Source organism: Paramisgurnus dabryanus, chromosome 3, assembly GCF_030506205.2.
Source record: "Paramisgurnus dabryanus chromosome 3, PD_genome_1.1, whole genome shotgun sequence".
Classification (NCBI taxonomy): domain Eukaryota; kingdom Metazoa; phylum Chordata; class Actinopteri; order Cypriniformes; family Cobitidae; genus Paramisgurnus; species Paramisgurnus dabryanus.
This window is the reverse complement of record NC_133339.1, coordinates 40819824-40844485: the sequence shown is the minus strand read 5'-3', so window position 1 is coordinate 40844485 and position 24662 is coordinate 40819824. Positions and strand designations below refer to the sequence as shown.

Genomic DNA, 24662 nt, shown 5'->3' with positions numbered 1-24662 from the left:
TATACATAAACTATATATATATACATATCACGCTATGTATGTTAGAAACGCTGACCTGCTTGTCCTCCATACATTTATGTGTGTAAAAAGACATGGACAGCGCAATAATACAGGAAACATCTGCAGGTGTCTATGAGTTGTGGTTCACTTGTCCTGACATGCACGCTGTTCTTGATGAAGGAGGAGCTGTACAGTATTATTATATTGTGTGCCAGCTGCAGGCCAGCAGTGTGCCTGTATCAAAACAATTCATACATCATTTGTTGTGAAACCAGTGTTAAATAACTGTCTCTGACACCTCTAGTCTCTCCTGTCTAACGGGTTTTTTCAATACAGTTGTGGATGAAGAAATAATAGAAGCAGAAAAAGTACATTATCTGAAGAAGAGTAATGGTGTTATACCTATTTTTAAGCTTTGATATGTTATATTTATATTGTAAGAATTCGACCCTCCATACAGACACTAGCAGATGTCCATTGTTAGTGTTAGCAATTCAAAATACAATATTTTTTACATTAAATAATAGAAGAGGCCTGGTTTAACACACAAGGAGCAGTTGTGTGGGTGGGTGCACAGGCTGCTCTACAGTATTTCCTAAATGTTTACCTGAATGTACCCTATGATTAATTATTAAATGCAAGCATGTCTTTAATTTGTGATGACTGAAGAAGTTTAATACAAAAAAGAAAAACGATTAAAATGCAAACGTACTACGAAGCACCAACTCGTCTCAGTGAGCAATAAACAAAAAGGTCACTTGTCATTTTGCAGCTGTATCTTGCGCATGCGCTTTGTGTCAGTCAAGCAGAAAGAAATTTGTGTATTTGGTGTGCTTTAATTTAAGAATGATCATTTAGAATGTTAAGAAAAATGTGTTATAAAGTTATTTATTTTATTCGGAAAATATCATAAACGTAAAAAGAAATCCTATCTTTGCAAACCATTTTTTTACTTTAAATTATAAAACCCCTAACAAACTAAAAAAGTAAAAACATTTTATTTATATTTTTTGGCAGCTGATATTTATATTAATACTATGTATGTTTTTTATGGCATTGTATAATAAAAAAAATGACAATTAAAAGAATCAGAGCAGAAATGTTCGCGTACCTTCACTGAAGAGGAGTTTAGGCTTTCTGCGCATGCGCATTCTTCAAAGTTCAGTGAGCGAGCGTCTCTGCTCAGATTCCTCAGCGCGTCCTCGCTGTCTTCAGTCTAGTACCGCTTGCTGTGCGCAACATGGAGTAACAGAACGCGCTTCTCGGACTTTCGCTTCTTAACTTTATTCTAGCCGTCTAAAGTGAACCCATACAGAAGAAAAACACGATGTAGTGAAAGTACTGACGGTGGACTGTTTGATTTTGTAGCCGCGGAGCAGATCGGTATAGTGTCGGGTTGGGGAGAGGTATCTTAGACAGCGGCGGGACAAACATGCTGTCGCCGCTCGTGGCGTGTTTGCTGTCGGTTCTGGTTCTGTGTCGGATAGCGTTGTCCCAGTACTCAAGTGACCAGTGCAGCTGGAGGGGCAGGTAAAACCCACTTAAAATATATTCATATTTTTTTCTCATTACAAATTTAACGTTACTCATGTATACGACAGTAGTATTTTAATTGTAGCATGAAGGTTTTAAATAAAAATTAAACACGTTTTACCACGTTTGTATTTTATTTTATTCGTAGTGTATAATCATATTTAACTACAACATTTAACACAGCCTCACTATAATAGATACCATAGTTTAACACATTTATAGTAAATCTGTGATAATCCGCCAAAAACATGGTAAACTATACCAAAACCATGGTTAATTTGCCCAAGTGTTCATACCACTAGTACATTTAAAACAATTGATGAAAAGTTCAAACCTAAGTGTTATTCTACTAATATTATTGTTGTTAGCACAAGTAGGAATAGTGGTAGTATCATTAGTATAGAGTAAGTTAGTATTAAATCATTACTTTTGATAGCAATATTTGTCATTTCATAAATAAGTATCATATCATATTTCTAGTAATAGTCCCAGTATTCTTATTATTATAATGGATTCAGGGTGGTAGTAGTCATAACTAAACAGTTATATCTCCTTTTCAGTTGTTTTCAGTTGTAAAAATCTCTTAATGATAGTTCAGTAGTTTAGTCCTCTAATTACCATCCCGCTCTGTAACCTCACCCTGGCATATCCTGAAAGTACATTTAGAGAGAAAAAAACTACTAAACAGAAACTATCAGCATTGAAGTTCTGTGTGTTGGTTGTTTAAAATAACCCAATTATATAATAATACAAACATAGCTATTAAAACTATTAGAAGTTATCCATCTAATCAAACAAACAATGAGAAATAAGATAATACACTAACACTACAATAATGTATACAACATGAGTCCTACAACAATCTTTCAGCTGAAGGTGGTTTTCAATCTTTTGGGTATAATGTGTGTATAGGTGAAGGTTGTGGTGTTTGTCTGGGTCAGTGATAAATCTTTAACTAATGAGGAGTTTTGTTGATGCTTCCAGCATTACTTTGTCTTGTGACACGTTTGGTATTTTTCCTCCACAATACCTCCCTTCCTGCAAAAAATTCCTTAAACGTTACATATTTTTGGCCCCGGTAGTCTCTCCAGAAAAACAAGGGCAGGCGTGCTGTATTTTGAGTGTGCGCCCATAATCTGGTGCTGATTTGCCAGGTCTTAGTTCAGCCTCTCATTACAGCAGAGCTGAATTTCAAATGCTCTTAATTAAAGAGAAGCCATTATGCATGCGAGTCTGCACCCCACATGTGTCACCCCGGGCCTGCTACCCAGGCTGCATGTGATTTTCGGTCTTTACCTCTCATTTTGGTGAGCTTTGAATCGGGAGTCTGCAGCCGGCCCGAAATCATCTCTGATTGAAGGACCGCTGGAGGGTTTATAAGCAGATGGCTCATTTTCTGCCTAGCTGACAGGGAGCCACAGACTTGAGTCGCAGAACCGCAAATGATGTCTAAAAGTGGCGTAGAGGGCCTTTTGTGCGGCCAGCGGACGCCGACGGGGCTCTCGCCCGGACATGCAGTTCCTCGTCTTTTTTAGGAGTTGAAAGCGATGGGAGGCGAAGTGCGTGACCTGCATTTGCACTTGCATGCCCCCGGGTTCGGCTACTGTCTCTGCACTTGTTTGCAGGCGAGGCCCGTGTGTCCAAGGATCCATTGACTTAAGTTTCAAAAATCCTGCTCGAGGCAGTACGCCAGTGTCGGGTCTTGCCAAAGAGTTGGAATGGAAAGGGGAAAATAGTAGACGGTTAATGTTTTTATATGTGTGTGCGTACGTCTGCACGTGACGGGTCATGCAGCAAGCCTTGCGCGTGGGTCTTAACACCTTGTGTGAAAAGACATTAACTTCATTCTTGCAGCTAGGAGAAAAGCTTTTCTTTGATATGGGGTTCGGCTTTGGACTCGACTTTGGCGCGCTAACTGTTCAGGACAATTACCCCAATGTTTGAAGTTTCCTTCGCTGTGTTTCACATTAAAAGGGCACTGAAGTAAAGCTGAAAGAATATCCAACCACCATTTTTTTGCGGATTACCTAGGAACAGTAGTCTGTACAGTATACTTTAAAAAGTCAGGTTTGTGTTGATTAATCTAAAGCCTGTTAGTTAAAATTTCCACCCAGATGGAGGGAAACAATGTCTAACTGCTCATATCAAAAACTTAGTTGCAAAAACTCCTTGATCTGGTCAAATATTTGTGCAAATCCCAGGATGCATTGCAAATGATTAAAAAAAAATATTATGCAAGGTGCATTAAATTTCCTACAAAATTAAAAGTCTTATCTGTCCATCTCCATATTTTATGCAATATTTGTGTGTCCTAGGCATTTTTATTCTAATGAATATTGAATTGTTAGCTTAGCAACATGCTAGTGCTAACTCTACTTGTACATTGCTGCTGTTTCATTTTAATTTCTTATGAGGTTCTTAGGACATTTTTGGTTAGCATACTGTCCCAGCTGGACCTCATTCGTACATATTTTATGAGATGGCTAATTCTAAGGAATTCATATAAAGTTAATCGTGCTAAAATATATGATTATCATAAAAAACAAATGGGTCAGTGACGTGACGTTAATTATTTTGTGTCTGTATAGTTCAATTAAATGTTAAAGGGTTAAAATTTCAAAATAAAATTGCAGATTACTTGCATACATTCTCTTTTTTGGAGGACCAACCAAGTCTAAAATATTTGGTTTTATTTCATTTTGAAAGAATATTTGGGGGATCTTTGCAAAAATGTGGTGCCGATCTGTGTCAATTGGTGTAACTAGTATTTTTTTTTTTCAATTAAAATATAAATATATTCATAAAAAATGTGGAATAAAATATAATCATCTAGTTTAGTGTAATGTGATTTTTTTATATACATTTTATATCATTTGTCAAAGATTATTTAGAAAACAGAGCTGTTTTCAGTATATTACAAAAACGCATAAAAATTTACATTTGAAAATAACTAATAAAATGATATTTTAAAATGACTTTTTTGATGATTACGCTTGCATGCCATCAGGGTGGATACAATATTTAATAATTCTTATTCTTTGGCGCAATTGGCGGTTACACCATTTGACATTTTCAAGTCCATTCAGTCTTAACTTTCATAAAAATGGTGCAAATGTAATTTTTATTGCATAAGATCAACATAAATACACCATGTGCACTGAAATAAACCTGATGCATGCTTTTAAAACAAGGTTTTTTTTTTTGTTTGTTTTTTAAATTTCTCTTCGCCAAACCGTTTTTGTCACTGTCTCAATACCCGAAACCTCGCCCCTAACTCCAACGTCATGGGCAAAGACAATCAAATGACAAAAATGTACAAATGTGGTTGAACGAAGGAATACAAATAAGCCACCTCATAAAATACGAATTTCCATAAGATAGCGTTGACTGCCCATGTAGGCAGCTCACCAGAATTTGGATCATCGCTTAAATCTCCCATTATTTCTCTCTCTCTCTTTAGTGGGCTGACCCATGAAGGACACACCCGGGATGTTGAACAGGTGTATCTCCGCTGCGCCCAGGGCTTCCTGGAGTGGTTGTACCCCACAGGGGCCATCATCGTCAACCTGCGCCCTAACACGGTGTCTCCTGCCGCCTCTCTTCTCTCCGTCTGCATCAAACCTTCTAAAGAATCCAGCGGAACCCACATCTACCTGGACCGGCTGGGAAAACTGCGATTGCTCCTTCGTGAGGAAGATCAGGCAGAGGGGAAAGTGCAATGTTTTAGCATCCAGGACGGGGCGCTGTTCATCGAGGCCGTGCCTCAAAGAGACATCAGTCGAAAAATTACAGCTTTTCAGTACGAGCTGGTTAACCACAGACTAGGAGCGGATCCACATTCATTATCCGGTACGTGTTTTGTCGTTCTCTTTTGTTTTCCTGAGACTAATATGAATATTTCAATGGGGCCTTCTCAAAAAATATGACTAATTCTGCCAATGTAGTCTTATGTCAGTTTAACAGTTTTTATTACATGTGGAACATAAAAGAAGTAAAGTAGCAAAATCTTGACGTAAAGTAGCAAAAATCTTGACGTAATGTAGCAAAGTCTTGACGTAATGTAGCAAAGTCTTGACGTAATGTAGCAAAGTCTTGACGTAATGTAGCAAAGTCTTGACGTAATGTAGCAAAGTCTTGACGTAATGTAGCAAAATCTTGAAGTTCTTTATACCTCTATATCTCTGTAAAACAAATGTATGCGATCACCAGTCTTACCAAGCTACAAAAGCACCCTAGAAGTAGCTATTTTTTATCAAAAGCAACTTGCAATGCATTACAAGGTATACATTTTATCAGTATGCATGTTCCCCTGGGAATCAAACCCATGCCCATTTTGACCAACTAAATGCTCTACCAGTTGAGATATAGGAACATAGCACATAAAACCTTTGTGCTTTATTTGAAGTTTCTAAAGCCATAAAGTATGTTTACTTCATTTGAGGACCAGACCAAAAATCATCAAGTCACCACATTTTCATTTTCAAAATGTTGTTTGGAGTACATGGTTTCTTATGCACACCATGGCGAGGGTTTGTTTATTTTAAACTGTGTGCGAGCTGTGCGTAGCCAATATTTTCATGCCCGATGATATCTTGACCTCAGGAAACATCCACCCCACTGGGATGCTTAGATTGGTGGATCCCTGTTTATATTTGCACTGGAAACCGATACTGATCTGCCATCTGATAAACACTGACTGGATTTTCACTTCCATATGTTTCGTGCTGGGACACCATGAACCACCCCGTGTGCTTTGTATCAGTGATTTTCTTGAAAAGCCCATTAACAGTCGGCCTCATTTAAGAAATTAATATTCAAGTTTTGCACCTGCAAACGACGAATAACTGAATGGCCTCAAGCGATGTAGATACAGCTCTTAACGGGTCTGTTTTTCTTCTTTCTGAAGTTTTATTCACTGTTTCCCCCCGGGCACATTCATAGCTGGCATGGAAATCTGGCTTTGATAAATCCAAGCGTTTTGCTGTATTTTTGAGGCATGGATTGGTTAAAAGCAGCATAACTTTAAACAGTTTCTGGGCATTGCGTCTGTGTGCTTTTAAGATGTGGTTTGATGTGGCTTGTGATGTGTACTGCTTAGAAGACTTTGTATGTTTGCCCCGTTTGGCAGGAGGTTGTAAGTACAGCAATCCGAGTGGGCAAATCTGTAAGTTGACCTGTTTTTCCTTTTCCAAACTTCTTGTGGGTTTTTTCACTTCGAGAACGCTGACCTGCTGTGCTGGAACCGAGTTGCTTTCCATCATCGTGGAATGTGTCTTAGACCAGCTGTTGGGAGGACACATTATCTCCCTTCCTCTTCCTCTATTTGCCTGTCTCTCTGGCTTTCCCTCTCTCACTTTTTCCTTCATTACTTTTCCCTCTTGGTCTCTGAAGTGGTCGGGATGCAAGCAAAGTGGCATATGAATCTTTCCTCCATTAGCGTGGAATGCAGAAGGGACCAGATGTAGCAGGGACACTATCTTCCCCCTTTGGCCCGCTTATGAAGTGGTTTCTATCCCAGCAGTGTTGCATTAATCCGGGGCGGCGAGGGCTGCTGACTCAGATGCCAGTCTATCCCTGCGGTTCTGTTTTAACTTTTGCATGTGAGCCTTTTGAAAAACCCCATTTGCAATCCAAGCCTGGCTTTTAAGTCCGGGATGTAAATGTTAGCGGCAGTGTGCTGACTTTTTAAAGTCCGGAGTTCTGAACGATCACCGGTTTTGAAGTTTTGGCTGTGTCAGTGCTGATTTCTGGATGACCTCTGGCCCCGTTGGTGGTGGTGCGTCACTCCTTGTGTTGCAATAGCGGCTGACCTCTAATCTGTTGTTCTTGCTAACATTTACACCAGACAAGGCTAGACTAAATCCACCCATGTGTAAAGGGTCAGATTGGACATTTTTGTCATGCACTGTCAAGACAGGTCCTACCCTGGAGGTAAACGTCGTGTTGCAAGACTGCAGTGGCACCCAGCGTTACAAATAGACGACAAAGTATAACTTTTACAGGAGTTAGTAAGTTAGTTTAAATGTTAAAAATTATAAGCTGTGGCCAAAACTTTGAGCCTTCTCTTATTGGTTATGTAAATTTAAATCTGCTTGGATAGGATTGCCACCATTCACAGTGTATATTATATTAACCTTTGTGTCTACCAGGAAAAAATGTAGTTTATAGTATTTAAATCTTTATGAAACCTTTGTAAGCCGACCTGCGCTCAACAAATAAACATTTGGCTAGTAGATCACACCTCAGTACTCCACCTGTTCCAGCCACACAAACACCAACCCATAAACCCATAAAACCCCCATAAACCCCTCCACCCGGCCACCTGAATCAACCATCGCTTGCTGCAAGTGTGAAGGGTTTGAGACCCTGCAGCCAAATGGATTGCTGGATTATATCAGCGCGTGGGGGCCTTAATGACCCGGGAGGCTACGTCCTGATTTATTTGGAGAGAGAAAACACGCCGATCAAAGCGGACACGCTTCTGCCAGTGTTTAGATTACACTGATTGCCTTTAAAGGGAAAGACTGTTTTTTTTCTCTTGTCGTGTGTCGCTGTGGGTTGTAAAAGAGTACAAAGTGTTGGAGTCATATATGTTGTTGGCACAGGTGGGTATGGTGTGTGTTCCTATTGGCGTTTTTTATTTAACCCAGAGCTAATAGTCCCTGGAGTTCCTGGTTTTTGTTTGTTTTTATCTCAGCTGGTTCTCATTTGTGGTTGGGTGTGAGGACACAGCGTATGTTGAGTGTTTTTGTAGAGGGAAAGGTTGAAACTGCATCTCCAACTAATGCAACGTCCTGTCGGTTGGCTACAGATGTTATTTCTTTTAATGAGGAGACTTTACCCGCCGGCCGCCTCACATCTCTGTTTGCTTTGAAGCCGACAAGGCGTGACGATAAAGTCGGCCTGTGCGCGGTCAATAAATAACCATGTGCAGCAGAAATTAATTATGTGTATTGGGAACACGTGGATGGTTTAGATGGATCAGGGGGTTTAAGGGCTGGTATGTTATGGAGATTACTAAAAATAACATGGTATGTTATTCACAGGGCATGCAGTTGGTTTTTGTTTATTTGTATTAAGCGTGTTTGGTCTGATTTGGTTTTCTGATCTCTCTCTCTACAGGAGCCTGCCAACCATGTACAGATGCTGAGGTCCTCCTGGCTGTTTGCACAAGTGACTTTGGTAAGAAAACATCTAATGTAATGTAATGTAATTTAATGTAATGTAAATATGTTCTGGAGTCCTATTGGATTTTCTGTGGTAGTTTGGATCCAGTACTCGGTCATGATAAAGGTTTCAACTAAAGCTGTTTTTTCTGCACTGGTTATTTTTTCCTGTTGTCTCATAATAAATGCATGTTGTAAAAGATGTAGTTTTTGTTTTGTACGATCCGAAAGTTGGTTATTATAAATTTTAATAGGGCTGTCAATCGATTCAAATATTTAATCTAGATTATTTGCATGATTGTCATGAGTTAACTCGTGATTAATCGCACATTTTTATCTTTTCTGTATTTACTTTAATATTTACCACATGCTTTAAATGTGTCAGTCAGCGCATAGAAGACCGTTTAAGAGTCTTGTCGCTCTTAATACCCATTTTAACATTAAGCAAGTTCTGCACTTTTTGTAATTCCTGCATGTTTTAAAACCGAAATCTTAAAATCTTAGAGGTGCAAGTGGATGGGGATGCATTATTTGTATTAGTTAAGCCTTTAGGATGGTACACCTCTAAGGGCGTGTGCGCATCAAAGCTTTTATGCCCGCGGCCGGTGTATGTTTTCAGTTTTTTCCAATGGAAGCTCTGCGTTTTTCAAAAAAGCCAGCAGCTAGCTTTTTTTCACGCTAAAAGGTTTCGCTCGACATTTTTCCGTGCTTAGCACTGAGCGCCGAGAGTTGAAAAATATTCAACTTTGGGTAAAAAGATCAGCTCATCAATGTCAGTTCTCACACGGCCAACCAATCACAGTGGAGGAGGGGCGGGACAAATATCACAACATCATACAACGACTGATAAACAAAGCAGAAGTATCACTGCAACAAAATAGATGGCATTCCGCGTCCTCCAGGCATTTCAGCCGCGTTTAAAAACTTTGGTGTGCATACCCCTTAAGAAAATGTACCAAAAAATATTATTTTAGACGTTTAATTGACTATTTAGCTTAATGTACTTATTTTTTTTAAAAAATCTAAATTTCGACCAAAAAAATCGACATTTTTACTTTCTTCTGCCTCAAAAGTAGCTCAAAATTAGACCATGCTCATTACTACTTATTTAGACAGCAAAAATTAAACATTAATAAAATGAGTGCCGTTAACATAAATTTACGTTAATGCATTTTTTGTGCATTAATTTTGACAGCTCTAAAATTTAAATAAAAAATAATTTTTTTACACTAGAAAAATCACATGATGCATCCAATCAATAAAAAAGTCTTATTGAATCAAATGTCTCTCTCTTTCGTCCTCTACAGTGGCACGTGGTGGTATTCTTGGCGTGTCGCAGGAAGAAGATCAGACTTCTGTCAAAGTATCCTTGAGTCGCCTCTACAGACAAAAGACTCAAGTGTTTGTGTCAGGGGGAGGCAGAGTCAAACGTTGGACGGGCTTCGTGAAGATGCCCAGCCAGTGCGGGGTTAAACCAGGGGACGGTGAGTTCCTCTTCATTGGGACTGTGCGCTTCGGAGAGGCCTGGCTCAGCTGCGCACCCCGATACAAGGACTTCCTTAGGGTGTATCAGGATGCACTGCAGCAAGGGACCAACCCATGTCATTTGGACACAGATTGAATTCTTTCCATGAAACCACGCGATCCGCCCTATCGCGAGGAGCTGTGACCTCGCAAGCAGCTGTCTGTCTTCGTCAATCTGCCTGTTTCTACAGAGAGGAGAGATAATAGAGCTATAGACTGTCAAAGTGCTCCAGAATCTGCTCACCTGCTGTCCCAGCATTCCCTGAGACAGTGACTCTCGCTCTTAAAACACGTCGCAGAGGCAACTGAACTCTAAAGTTGGACTTGTACTAAGCCAATGGCAATGTCTTAAGACATTTTCTCGTGTTTTGTAGCGAACCTCGCAGTCGAATGTGTAAAAATGTGAAAAGTAAATTCTAAAACGGAAATCCCAGATGCTTTGTAAAGAGCTTGTTGTACAGTTTTGCAGTTGTTTCTATGACAGAAATATATTTGAAGAAAAAGCCTGCTTTTTATTTTTTAAGAAAATTTTTAAGTGCAATTGGCCTGTGTTTTGTCTTCAGGCTGTTTAATTGCAAATGTCTCTTTCCAAGGATTAAAGAGTTTTTCTCTTTGGAACCAAACCTTGTGCCTGTTGTTTATGTAAATAAGGTCACACTGCAGCTGCCTGCAATTCACTTTCATCTAGAGATGCACTGATATAAAAAATTACCACCGACACCAATAGCCGACTATTCAGACCGATATCTGCCGATACAGACAGTTTGGTGGTTATATTAACTTGCATTAACTACATTCTGAAGATTCCGTTTTCTGAATGTTATTCATATAATGACCATTAATACTGAACGCTAAACTAGTGATGTTTCTTTACATTTTCTATACACAGAGCTCAAAATCATGCATTTTCTTGTTCTCTTTTGATTGACAGGATATATTGGCCATGACCATCAGTTGTTTTTAAACTATCGGCCAAATCTGCCACATTTGTAGGTCTTTGTACGCTTTGCTTTCGGCCATGTTGTCCTGGGGTAAGGGACATGGGTGGGGTTACATTATTGTTTTTTGTATTAATCATACGTATTTATGAGATTAATTTTGTATGAATTCATACGAATTACCCAACTCGTAAATTATGAATGAATTCCCATGAGATCGGGCTTGATGTTAGGGTTAGGGCTACAGTAAATACAGTAGGTGGTTACTAGGACTGTAATGAAAAATCACGTGTCCCATTAAAAAGACCTGTCTGAAATAGATTCTGAATCGCGAGGTTGCGATTCTATGTTTCATGCACAGCTTGTTTACAGTTTCTGCATGAGAGCGCCCTCTGGCTTTTGGGTGTGCCAAGATTTCACTATAATTCATTAAAATTCATTCATTGAGAAAACACGCATTTGCACGATTAATCGTTACAGCCCTACTGTTATCACAAATTACTTATCTATACTATATCAACATTTGAAGTTGATCAAAAAAGTTCAGAAAAGTTGTCCTATGACAAGAATTGGTACACATTTTGGTTTTAGCACAACTTTTATGAAAGATTTGATCCACTTTTTTATGCATTTGGCAGACGCTTTCATCCAAAGCGACTTACAGTGCATTACAAGCTATATATTTTTATCAGTACTTGTGTTCCCTGGGTTCAAACCCATGACCTTTTGCCCTGCAAAAGCAATGCTCTACCACTGAGCTATACAGGAACACACTTCAAATGTATCACACTTCAAATGTTGACTAGTGTGGTTAGTTGTGCCTTGTTCACACTCTCAGTCCATATCCAATTTTGGTGCATTTTCGATTTGACCGACTCACTGTCCATGTTGTGTATCACAAGTTACTATTCAGATCCGATCTGTGCGTCATGTGCGGTCTGCCATTTTCGGATTATTTGCATTGTTTCTATGGCAATAACGTCGCGCTGGCATTACGATCTGCCTCCATGTCTGACGTTGTAGAAACTTTATTCCCCAATACATGGCCTTTCCCAAACACCACTTTCATTTCATCAGAAATGGACTGTTCCAAAGTTCAATGTTGTTTATGTGACGTGACATCATGACGTAACCAAAAAGCTTCACAAATGCGATCAGAGAGGTTAGACATAAATGGATTCCCGGAAATGCAATTTGAAGCGGATTTCAAACCACCTCTGGATGTAGCCTGAAAAAGATTCGGGAAAAAAAAACATATTACATGCGGATTTTGCCCGTTCACACATTCTTAACGTGATTGGATTCCGATTGGATAAGCACCAAAATCTGAATTGGACTGACTGTGAACAAGCTATTGGTAAGGGTTATCTAGATACGGCTTCGTGTAACTCTTCCAGAATTTTTTCACCCATTTTATCATCAACCAGCTGGTTACTAGATGTAAAACAAACTGAATTGTCATTTTCACAATTTTGTTGACATTTTCAAACCCTTCTGAAACTCTTCATTCTCCTACAGAATGATTTGTTTGTGTTCATCAGCCTCACGTTTGTTATTAACTCACCAGCCTACCCCTCTCTGGTTATTATTAAATCAAGCACATAATGCACAACAAGCTTTATTTGTGCATGATTCACTTCCGTCCAGATTTCCTCTGAGCTACATCGGGCTATGTCGGTGGTTGGTCTATTTGCCAGTTCCATGTGAAATGCATTACTTGTGGTTTTCGAGGCGCACGGGAGGGTTATCATTCACTGGAGGCAGACGGGGGCAGATTCCTCTCCACGGGTTGCTGTGGTGCTCAGGGAGGTGCTCAGTCAAGGTCAGAGTGAAAGGACTCTTTGTGTGAGTCTGAGAGAGTGAGACTGCTTCAATAGAGCCCTGTGATGCCACACAAAATGGAGGAACACACCATGCAGACTATGAAACTGACCGTTCCAGAAGCTTGAGGCTTACTTTCAGGGCATCAATTTGCTTTAATGTACGGAAAGCCATTCCTTTCAAACTTTCCTTAATGAAATTTCTGACCCAGGTTGCTTCTTTGCTTCTCTGGTTCTGCTTAACTTTGGTAGCAACACACCCATAACGTCTCCCGGTATAAGTGGCCACAAATAGGCAATTGCTTTTCCAGACTGATCTGAATGGAGAGTCTGAATTTCAGTTCAATGGCAGCGGCTCTGGAAGCGTTCACTGGGAAATGCAAACAGCGTTCCCATGACTACGGTGCAGTGCCGCAAACCCTCGTCCTGAGCTTCAATGAGGTGAATGAGAAAGAAAGCAAAAGAAAAGCGCTCGTCCATTCACACCGGGACTTTACGAGCGTCTCGTTGGCGGCACGCTGTCTGAGTACATTCTGACCGCTTTTGGCATCCAGACCGACTATGTTTGGGTCATGGAAGAGGGTGTATTGATAAGATAATCCATTGGAATGAAACACTGACCATGATGGGGTATACTGGCATAGTTGTTGATGCAGACGTATATTTAAATTTGAGGAAGTGGAACCTTGTTGTTACCAAGATAAAGTTGCTGTGTCTTGCTGAACGACCTTCCCCAAAACTGAGACTTATTTTGACTTACGACAGTCAGGGGTGTGGCCGCCATTCTGACTGCTCCCACACATACTTTAAGTCCCCCTTACAGTCCCAGCTATTTCTGTTACATATTCCATCTATCTTATTAACAATCTGACCTTAACAATCGTAACTACTATAACCATCCTCCCCTGTCCAACTCAGTCCAAGGTTTAGGTTTTTGTATGCACAGTTTCCTTTTTCCTAAATGCACAATTAATGGTTCTGATCCAAGTAACGTCAAAACATACATGCAACCATAAGCATTATCCGAATACGGGAAACTATTCATCGAGGGCATCCTTGGGGTGGACCGAATAAACATTAAGCGGTTAAGATATTTGCAGTAACAGCAAATTGCGCTGCGTCTTGGCAGCAACAGGGCTTGAAGAGTGAGCCGGGGGTCCCGAGGGAGAGAAGATGGGCAGGCGAACAAAGCGAGTGATTGGTGCTCTGCAGGCCAGTGACATATCTCCTGCAGGGGAAGTGGAGGAATGCTGGGAATGTGTTGACTTCACACACGCGCCCCTCCCCACAGAAGCCGGGTCTTGATGAAGGGGAATCAATAGGGGCTCTGTGGTGGCTGCACGTGGCGCTTCCTCCAGTACAAACACTACGCCTCGGCCGGAGGACACCCACCGGCGAAACAGACAAAAACACATACATCTATCTCATCCGCACGCTCCCAAATGTCCTTAAGGAACCTCTAAATATATGTCAAGCATGGACTTTTCTTAATTTTTAATACAGGAGATTATTTTAAACAGAAAATAAGTGCCAGTGTTCAGAACAGTATACTACTCTGTTTAGTATTTTACTGCAGTATGCACTTAGTATACCGTGTGCATTAGTACTTTTTTAAATGCTTCGATGACCTACCCGAAATGTGCATTATACAGAGAACACTGCCTAGAATAGCATCACACAATGCACACCCTATGTTGTAGCAAACATGAAGCAAACAGTTTCACATGCTATTTAAAAAACAGTAGGTGGTATTCTACCATGCAGTATTCAGAAAAGGCTGTTTTTATCCTTTTACCTCTTATACCCTGCTGTACTATTAGCAATTTTGCGAAATTGGGCATGCCGGAAATTAAAAGAGTCTACTTTGGAGTAAATAATAAAAATTTTCTTATTTTACTAAAAACTTTGTGCTTCACAACTTTTATAATTTTTCAAATAAATATGATGATGCAATTTTTGACCTGCCGGTAGGTTCGCATAGTTTGTAAGTCCTTATGTGTACCATCTAAAGTAGGCACGGATATTTTGAGGCATGGGTCCCCAACACCTCCCTGCTAAAAAAAACCAATAGACACCATCACAGAAATTCTATTGGTTTTATTTGGGAATTTTATTGGTTCTAATGGAATATGGCCCAAAACACACTACAGTCTATTGGTCTTTGTTGGTATCTAATGGTATGTATTAGTTCTATTGGTTCTTATGGAATATGTCCCAAAACACACTACAGTGTAGTGGTTTTAATGGTAAAAGCTAATGGTTCCTATTGGTATTTTAATGGAAACAATTAGAATTTTCTGTTTTTTTTTTTCAGCAGGCCTGTCCTGCAGATTTCAGTTCCAACCCCAATCAAACACACCTGAACCTGCTAGTCAAGTTGTTCATGGCTACTTAAGAGGAAGGTGTGTTGGAGTAGGGTTGAAACTAAAACTTATGTTTACATGCACAAATTTTTTTCAATCTGACTGAAATTAATACGATTGAAGGTTACGGCAATATAGTTTACATGCATCCTAAACATTGCAATCTGATTTGTTTACATATACATTCTATATAATCTGAACTGCCAGCTTCGCGTATCAAAACCGTCCCAATGAACGTTCAAAACTATCCCAAAAGCATCCCAATGACTATTCACAGCCCAAATATTAATAACTAATGAACAAAATACTTTCATCTTCTCGCAAAAAAAAAAACAACCCGTGGAGACAGTTTAAACAGTAGCCAAATCTGAACTCTGAAAAAACTTGGCTACATCACCAGCATCTCTCGTCGAGTTCACGCCTTATTAAATTCAAAACTGAGTTGGAGAAAGTAATTCTTAAGCAGTTTTCAGATATACAGGCAAAGAATTTTTTTTTCAAAAGGCACAACGTTATTTTGTTGCTTTATAATGTTGTGAAAGTACACATAAACCCTGCAGAATGTAAAGCGTGTGACCCCATTACCTTAATAATGGGTGTTGCCATTTCCTTTTTATTGCATGTTTCTGTGAAGAGAATTATGTGAGATGTATATGAGGTAAATATAAGATGTGAACTTGAGCACAAATGTTCTGCGCATGTGCACATTTGAGAAATTACTACGATTCACGTGTTTACATGGGTACTTTTCTCCTGCTGATCGAGACAAAATAATAGGCTACTTCTGGCATGAAATACTTTTTTGTAATTGACCGTTTTCTGTTTGATTCTGTGCTAGTGTTTTACCTAACCCAGGGGTGTCCAGTCCTGCTCCTGGTGGGCCGGTGTCCCTGCAGAGTTTTGCTCCAGCTCTAATCAAGGTCGACCGAGTTTGGACACCCCACATTATTTATTTGCCAATAGTTTCCCAATGTGAACGCGCTTTGTTTTAGAAAGCAATAATTAACCACAGTCTTATCAGCGAACACCTGACATTTACACCCGGAAGTATGTCAGTGCTGTTTTATTGAGCCCAATTCAGTTCTTATGGATTTATAGATTCAGATGACAAGTTTAAGCATTTGTTAAATCTGATTTACAGTCTTCCCCTTCTGCCATTCACTTGCACCAAATCTCACTGTGTGTTTAGTGTCTCTCAGTTCACATGACTGAATGAAGCCGCCGTATACATGGGATCGGCGAGTAAATAACACACAGGGTTACAGGGCCCTTCCGAATGGCCCTCTCAACACCCCCAAAAGAGGCCATGTCTCGAGGAAGATGTTGAGCAAACACACTAGCAAAGACAATTCTGTTTACTCTCCCCCTCCTCCTCCCAGTCACCATTTGCAAAAAGTTGGCAGTGGCATTTCAGTGGCCCCATGGCAACAGGAGAGTATGTCAGTGGGGTAAGTGCTTTCTCATGATGTCATGAATTCATTATCATGGCACAATGAAATACTGCAATGTCTGATTCTTCTGATTTAAATAATGTATTTGTGACCATGCATGTTAAAACCTAGTCATGTCAAAGATTATGCTCTTAATCTCAACATTTAATTGAGCCTTTAGCTTTCACATATTTTAAGTATTATTTTATTATTAAATAAAATTAATAAAAAAAATTTAATTAAAATTTCTTTGTTATTTAACCAGACGTACATTGGCATCTTTTATCATATTACAGCTGCTACTGTTTAATAAAAGCAATAAACCACTCAAGGTCATGTGCTGTAGTGAGATCAGGGTAACATGTGGCCCGCCTGACCTCACGAAAATAAATTTCAACATGTACTTGTGTTGCATTATAAATTGCACTTTGTTTCTGCAATGGAATGATGCATGAAATCAAGCTTGCACTGTATATGTATTTACATACTTAAGTACATTGAGAGTCATTTAGGCTTTACTTAACTATAGCTACATTGACTGATTGACTTTATTTTAGTAACCTAAATGTACTATTTTAACACCCTACTGTGCTTAAAGGTATAGAGGAAGATTTTCCCGAATTATTTAAAAGAACCGAATGATTGACTAAAAGATTAAAAGAATGATTGACATCTGGGATGACCAATAACAGTGGTGATCCACCCGGAAAACGAAAATCTTCCGCTATACCTTTAATATAAAAAAATAGTCTTTAGTACTTTGTAAGATAAACTTAAGAACAATTGTGCTATTTTGAGACAAATATCAAATATATTCAAATATAATTTTAAATATATTTTAAAATATACAAAAAATCAGCTCGTTTTTAAGAACAGTGAAAACAGTGGTATACAGATAAGTAAATTGTGTGAAAAATAATTCATTTTTTACACGTGAAACATGAACACATTATATTGTGCACTGTAAACACAATCAAAACTTCAAAATACAGAAAGAACGGGACCTTTAAGTACCACAAACAAAACCAGAATAGCTGATACTAACATTTGTTCATACTGTGAATTGTCAAGTCACACCTAAAACTGGGATCGTCCTATGGTAGGTAATGAATCTTAATTATATGTGGTTTTGTATTTAGAGGAAGTTGGTTTACAAAACTCGGTAGCACTTAATTTTACAGTACGTGTACTTACCTTGTACATATATGGTTAATATGTTGTACTTATAGACAAATGTGTGGTACTTACATTTGAGTTTCTACATGGTAAATAAATGGTATCATTATTGTACTTACCAGTGCTTCATACTTAGTTATTATGTAACTCTAGATAAGTACTGGATAATACCAGATACATACTTATAGTGTATGTATACAGTAACTAACAAGAAACACTACTGTACTTACAAATGAATGTAAAATATAAATATTTTGTACTTACAAGCAAGTGTGGGTTAATGACAGGTACCTATAGTGTACATATATGATAACTAATAACAAACACTACTGTAATTACAAATTGTATGTACAGTTTAGGGTTAGATTTGATGTTTGCATTAGGATGTCACTTTAAGTATTGGTTTATACATTTTTTGCTGATTTTGTTTTATATTTTCAGAATTTTAAACCATTGTCGCCTGGCGTTTGGGTTTAAGTAGAGATGTCATTTTATGTAAATCTAACCCTAAACTGAAAATACAGTGGTAAGAAAATAGGAAAAAAAAAATGAGTAATCAATCCGTGAGAATGACATGGAAAAGAAAGTCCATGGTACGGCCACGGAAAAATGTGGAGTTCCATGACAATAGCACGAATAAATGAGCAAAACATTCCGTGACTATACCACGGAAATTCATGAGATCAGGTTGTGGTAAGTGTGTAGTACTTACAGCCCAGTGTAAGTTAATGACAGGCACTTATAGTGTACGTATATGATAACTAATAACAAACATTATGTGCCATTTTGTACCTTTTAAACCCAACAATGCATCTTATAAAGAGGATACAATTTGCACGAGCTCACCAAAATTGGACAGTTGAAGACTGGAAAAATGTTGCCTGGTCTGATGAGTCTCGATTTCTGAGACATTCAGATGGTAGAGTCAGAACGAGAATGAGAACATGGATCCATCATGCCTTGTTACCACTGTGCAGGCTGCTGGTGGTGGTGTAATTGTGTGGGGGATGTTTTCTTGGCACACTTTAGGCCCCTAATGTGCCAATTGGGCATTGTTTAAATGCCACGGCCTACCTGAGCATTGTTTCTGACCATGTCCATCCCTTTATGACCACCATGTACCCATCCTCTGATGGCTCCTTCCAGCAGGATAATGAACCATGTCACGAATAATTTCAAATTGGTTTCTTGAACATAACAATGAGTTCCCTGTACTAAAATGGCCCCCACAGTCACCAGATCTCAACCCAATAGAGCATCTTTGGGATGTGGTGGAATGGGAGTTTCGTGCCCTGGATGTTCATCTCACAAATCTCCATCAACTGCAAGATGCTATCCTATCAATATGGGCCAACATTTCTAAAGAATGCTTTCAGCACATTGTTGAATCAATGCCACGTAGAATTAAGGCAGTTCTGAGGGTGAAAGCGGGTCAAACACAGTATTAGTATGGTGTTGCTAATAATCCTTTAGGTGAGTGTATGTACACTATAAGTACCTTCATTAACCCACACTTGCAAGTACTAAATACTTATATTGTACATTCATTTGTAAGTACAGTAGTGTTTCTTGTTAGTTACAGTGAACCTACATTATAAGTATGTATCTTGTATTACCGAGTACTTATCTAGAGTTACATAATAATTACCAATTGTGTATACTATAAGTACGGAATTGATACCATTTTATTACCATATAGATACTCAAAAGTAAGTACCACACATGTGTCTGTAAGTACAACATATGAACCATATATGTACAAGGTAAGTACACATACTGTAAAAAAGTGCTATCTAATCCAAAATTCTTTTAAAGTGAATTTAGTCTCATACAGACACACAAAATGGGTATTGTAAAACTAACACAAGTCTGAAGCAACTTTTTCAAAAAACTTCAGTGGTGTGTGTCCGCAAAATCTGATGAAAGTACAGACATTAGCATTTGTAAGAAGAGCCACATCTCCATTAATTCAGAAGTAGGCCTCCATTAATTCATCTCCACTCTTAAATATCAGTATCTTGAGTCTCGCTGCAAAGCATCTGTTTGTTCAGAGTGAATGGCGTCTGTGGTGTTAGCAGAATCCCAGGCAACCAGATCGACCCACCCTGACCCGGACCGCTTCATTGAGGCATCGAGCGGACCTGAACTAACCCGGGATAAATTGAGTCATTAGAATAAGGGCAGACGGGGTCGTTCTCCTGACACAGCAGAGTCTTGTAGACAACAGCCATTGTGAAACGACAATGTTCATTTGGTCTCGGCAGGAAACAGCAGGCGGATGGGTTGTGATGATGGATGGACCTCTCTGAAGCACAATGAACGAGAAGATTGATAGGTGGGAAATGCTATTGGAGGACCACACAGAGCCGGATGTGAGCTGTTTGCTTGAGGACAAAGTGAGTATGATGGAGAGAGGAGGTCGAAAGACATTGACAAAGACATTGATTAAACTCCATAGATCATTTATTTTGCTATGTTTATTTGAAATGCACACTTGCTAATATTGTGGGAAACGGTAAAGCACCAAAAAGCATAGATTTATTGTAGCACAGTTACGGGATATTTTCGTTCATATTTCCCCTTCCCAGGTGTTGTACCTATAAGAAACTCATACCTGTGTGACACTTGTGCTCTTGTGGCTTTTTTACAAGAGATTAGTTCAGTTTTTTCTCTGTAGAGACAGACAACAGCGTCATCTCATACAGGAAACCAATCTTTCCCTGTCACACCTCACTGCCAGGAAAGACTACAAATTACTCATGTAAGTAATGTAGGCCAGTAGCCAACTGCAAACAGGTTCATTGGTCTGCACATGTAATTGTTGGATCACCTGATGGTATTCAGCCCTGTTTTTTTCAAGCCCAGTCACAACAAAAGACCTCTGTCTGTAGAAACTGTGACTCCAGTATAATGCAACTTATATAAGAAATGAGAGGAGGGACAGAGAAAAAGAGGTCGTACAACAGTTACATTTTTTAATTTACAAAATGTGGCATTTGTATTTATTTAACTTAAAAATATTGGCAAAAAATGGCACTGAGTTTATATAGTTTTTAAGATGACAGAGTTACAGACAAACACACAAAAATAATGATTGACAAGACAGACAGACAGACAGACAGAAAGACAGACTGACAAACACACACACACACACACACACACACACACACACACAGACTGAACAACAAACAGACCGATAGACAGACAAAAAAGACAGACAGGACACATAGACTAACAGACAAACTGATTGACAAGACAGACAATCAGACCAACAGACAAGTAAGACAGACAGACAGTCTAACTGACAAACAACACAGACTGGCAAACAAAAAAGACGATACGACAGACAGACAGAGAAGTAAGACATACAGACACATAGACTAACAGACAGACAAGACAGACAATCCGAAAGACTGACAGACAAAAAAACAGACAGACAGACAAGACAGACGATCCGAAAGACTAACAGACAGACAAAAAAACAGGCAGACAAACAAGACAGGCAATCCGACAGACTGACAGCCAGACGGACAAGACAGACGATCCGACAGACTAACAGACTAAAAAACAGACAGACTGACAGATAAGACAGACAAGACAGAAGATCCGACAGACTGACAGACAAAAAACAGACAGACAGACAAGACAGACGATCCGAAAGACTAACAGACAGACAAAAAAACAGGCAGACAAACAAGACAGGCAATCCGACAGACTGACAGCCAGACGGACAAGACAGACGATCCGACAGACTAACAGACTAAAAAACAGACAGACTGACAGATAAGACAGACAAGACAGAAGATCCGACAGACTGACAGACAAAAAACAGACAGACAGACAAGACAGACGATCCGAAAGACTAACAGACAGACAAAAAAACAGGCAGACAAACAAGACAGGCAATCCGACAGACTGACAGCCAGACGGACAAGACAGACGATCTGACAGACTGACAGACTAAAAAACAGACAGACAGACAGACAGACAGACAGACAGACAGACAGACAGACAGACAGACAAAAACAGACAGACAAGACAGACAAGACAGACAAGACAGACAAGACAGACAATCCGACAGACTGACAGACAAAAAACAGACACGCAGACAGACAGACAGACAGACAAGACAAATGATCCGAAAGACTGACAGACAGACAGACAGACAAAAACAGTCAGGCAGACAAACAAGACATGCAATCCGACAGACTGACAGACTAAAAAACAGACAGGCAGACAGACGGACAGACAAGAAATACGATTCGAAAGACAGACAGACAAAAACAGACAGACAAAAACAGACAGGCCGACAAGACAGACAATCCGACAGCCTGACTGATTAAAAAACAAACAGACCGACAGACAAACAGACAAGACAGACAATCCGAAAGACCAACAGACAGACAGACAGACAAAAACAGACCTGCAATCCAACAGACTGACAGACAAACAAAAACAGACAGGCAGACAGACAAGACAGGCAATCTGACAAGACAGATAGACAGACAAGACGGACAAGACAGATGATCCAAAAGACTGACAGAGAGACAAAAAGACTGACAGACAGAAAAACAGACAGGCAGACACACAAAGCGATGATCCGACAGACAGGCAGACTGACTGACAGACAGACAGACAGACAGACTGACTGACTGACTGACAGACAGGTAGTAAGAGCAAACAGATTGACAGATAAATAAGACGGACAGACACACAGACGGACAGACAACACAGACTGACACATAGACAAAAAGACAGGCAGACTAACATACAGACAGACCAACCGACAGACAGGTAGAAAGAGTGACAGGCAGACTGATCGACAGACAAATAAGAGGGACAGACACACAGACAGACTGACAGACAACACAGACAGACAGACAGACACTCAAGGCAGGCAAAGCAAGTTTGTGTAGAACATTTTATACAAAAAGGTAATACAAAGTGCTTTACATAGAAATTAATACTTAAAAAAAGAAATCTAAGAGAAAACACAGTAAAAAAGAGAGAGAGAAAAAAACACACAGAACGACACACAGACAAACAGTCGTAGACAGACAGACAAATGACTTGCCTTAAAGTTACACGAATCTCAAAAATGAAAAGCTTGATATTTAAAGGGAAATGTTTAACGTTTTTAAAATATAGTGAGATGAACGGACGGACGGACAGATCTTAACTAAAGCTTTCCTAACACCATCACCAGTCAGGACATGAGTAATATCCTTCTGAAAGTGTTAGGTGTGAGATGTGTCACACTGTCAAAAACAAAACTTCTAAGACTTTCTGCATCATAGAGGCGTGGGGTCATGAACATCATCAAATCATTATCATCACACTATCTATAGATTACTGAAGACAGCACTATGAGCAGAGACAAGTGTGTGATGTGTGACAGCTGAATCATCAGCTGTATAGAGAAGAGCGCTGAGCAAAGGGAAAGTAGATCTTAAACAACAGTCACACACAAACACACACATGTGCACTCACACAAACTGTCTACATTGGCTGCCGCACAAATGCACAATCCTGACATTAATATCATTCATGTGTGCAACACTAACCGGTCTGTGCAGAATCAGGTCCCTTGACATCTAAACAAAAGGTCACAGCAAGAAAACCTATTAAAGATAGCAAACAATCACCACTTACAGCTGTTTAAATACAGCAGGTGGGAAAGTAAACTCCATAATGAGTATATTATGAACAGATTAAAGTGACATTGACATAAAGTGTCTTTTATTTTCACATGATTTGCATATATGAGAAGATTTATATTCAAGAGCTTTTGGGTGACTCTACTGTTATTCTATAATGTTAAAAATATTAAAATGTTTATATTAAAAATGCACTTTTTGTGCTTAATGTTTTACTGGTCATCTTGAATATAAAGGAAACTGTCTACATTTCTGATAATGTTGCTGATGACTGTGAAGGTCACATAACTTCAGATATTTTAACAGACAGTCCATCAGTTAAAGCTGCATGCCAGACTGCTGAAACAGTTGTTGCTGTTTGCTGCTGTGAGCGCTCAGATTGTTTATGGGTGGACAGACGTGCTCTTAACCAGAAAATGTGCTGACAAAAATTCCCTCCACCTCTGCTATCTATAACACGTAAGGCTGCTCAGGAATGTCAGATGCCATGAATACCACACATGGAAGTGAATGGAAGTGTTGTCCTAAAAAAATCAGCAAGTAGTAAGAAACCCCTTAAAGGGGCCATGGCATGAAAATCTGACTTTTCCATGTTTAAGTGCTATAATTGGGTCCACAGTGCTTTTATCAACCTAGAAAATGTGAAAAAGATCAACCCAGTAACTTAGTTTTGGTAAACCATTCTCTACAAGCATGTGAAAAAATAGGTCATTAAAATTTGTCTCTCCTTATGATGCTATAAGGAGCTCTTATTATAATAATACCACTCCTTAATCTGCACTATACAACCACAGCAGTGCCATTTGGTGCAGAGAGAAAGAGAAAATAACAAACCAACAAACCACCATCATTGCGATCAGTGTTTGAATTTTCTCACCTCATTTGCATTTTAAAGGACACACCCAAAACGTCACATTTTTGCTCACACTTACAAAGTGGCAATTTTAACATGCTATAATTAATTATCTATATGGTATTTTTAGCTAAAACTTCACATGTGTGATCTAGGGAAATCAAAGATTTATTTTACATCTTAAAAAAAGTCTTGTGACATG

General features: G+C 39.2%; 1 protein-coding gene across 1 annotated transcript; it reads left to right on the top strand.

The window, feature by feature from the left end:
• Nucleotides 1-1180: 1180 nt before the first annotated feature.
• metrnla (meteorin like, glial cell differentiation regulator a) lies at nt 1181-10846 on the top strand. The gene is made up of 4 exons (XM_065263183.2): nt 1181-1530; nt 4994-5382; nt 8656-8715; nt 10007-10846. Exons 1-4 carry the CDS (start codon nt 1433-1435, stop codon nt 10318-10320), a joined length of 861 nt encoding a protein of 286 aa, XP_065119255.1. The 5' UTR covers nt 1181-1432; the 3' UTR covers nt 10321-10846.
• The last annotated feature ends 13816 nt before the right edge of the window (nt 10847-24662 follow it).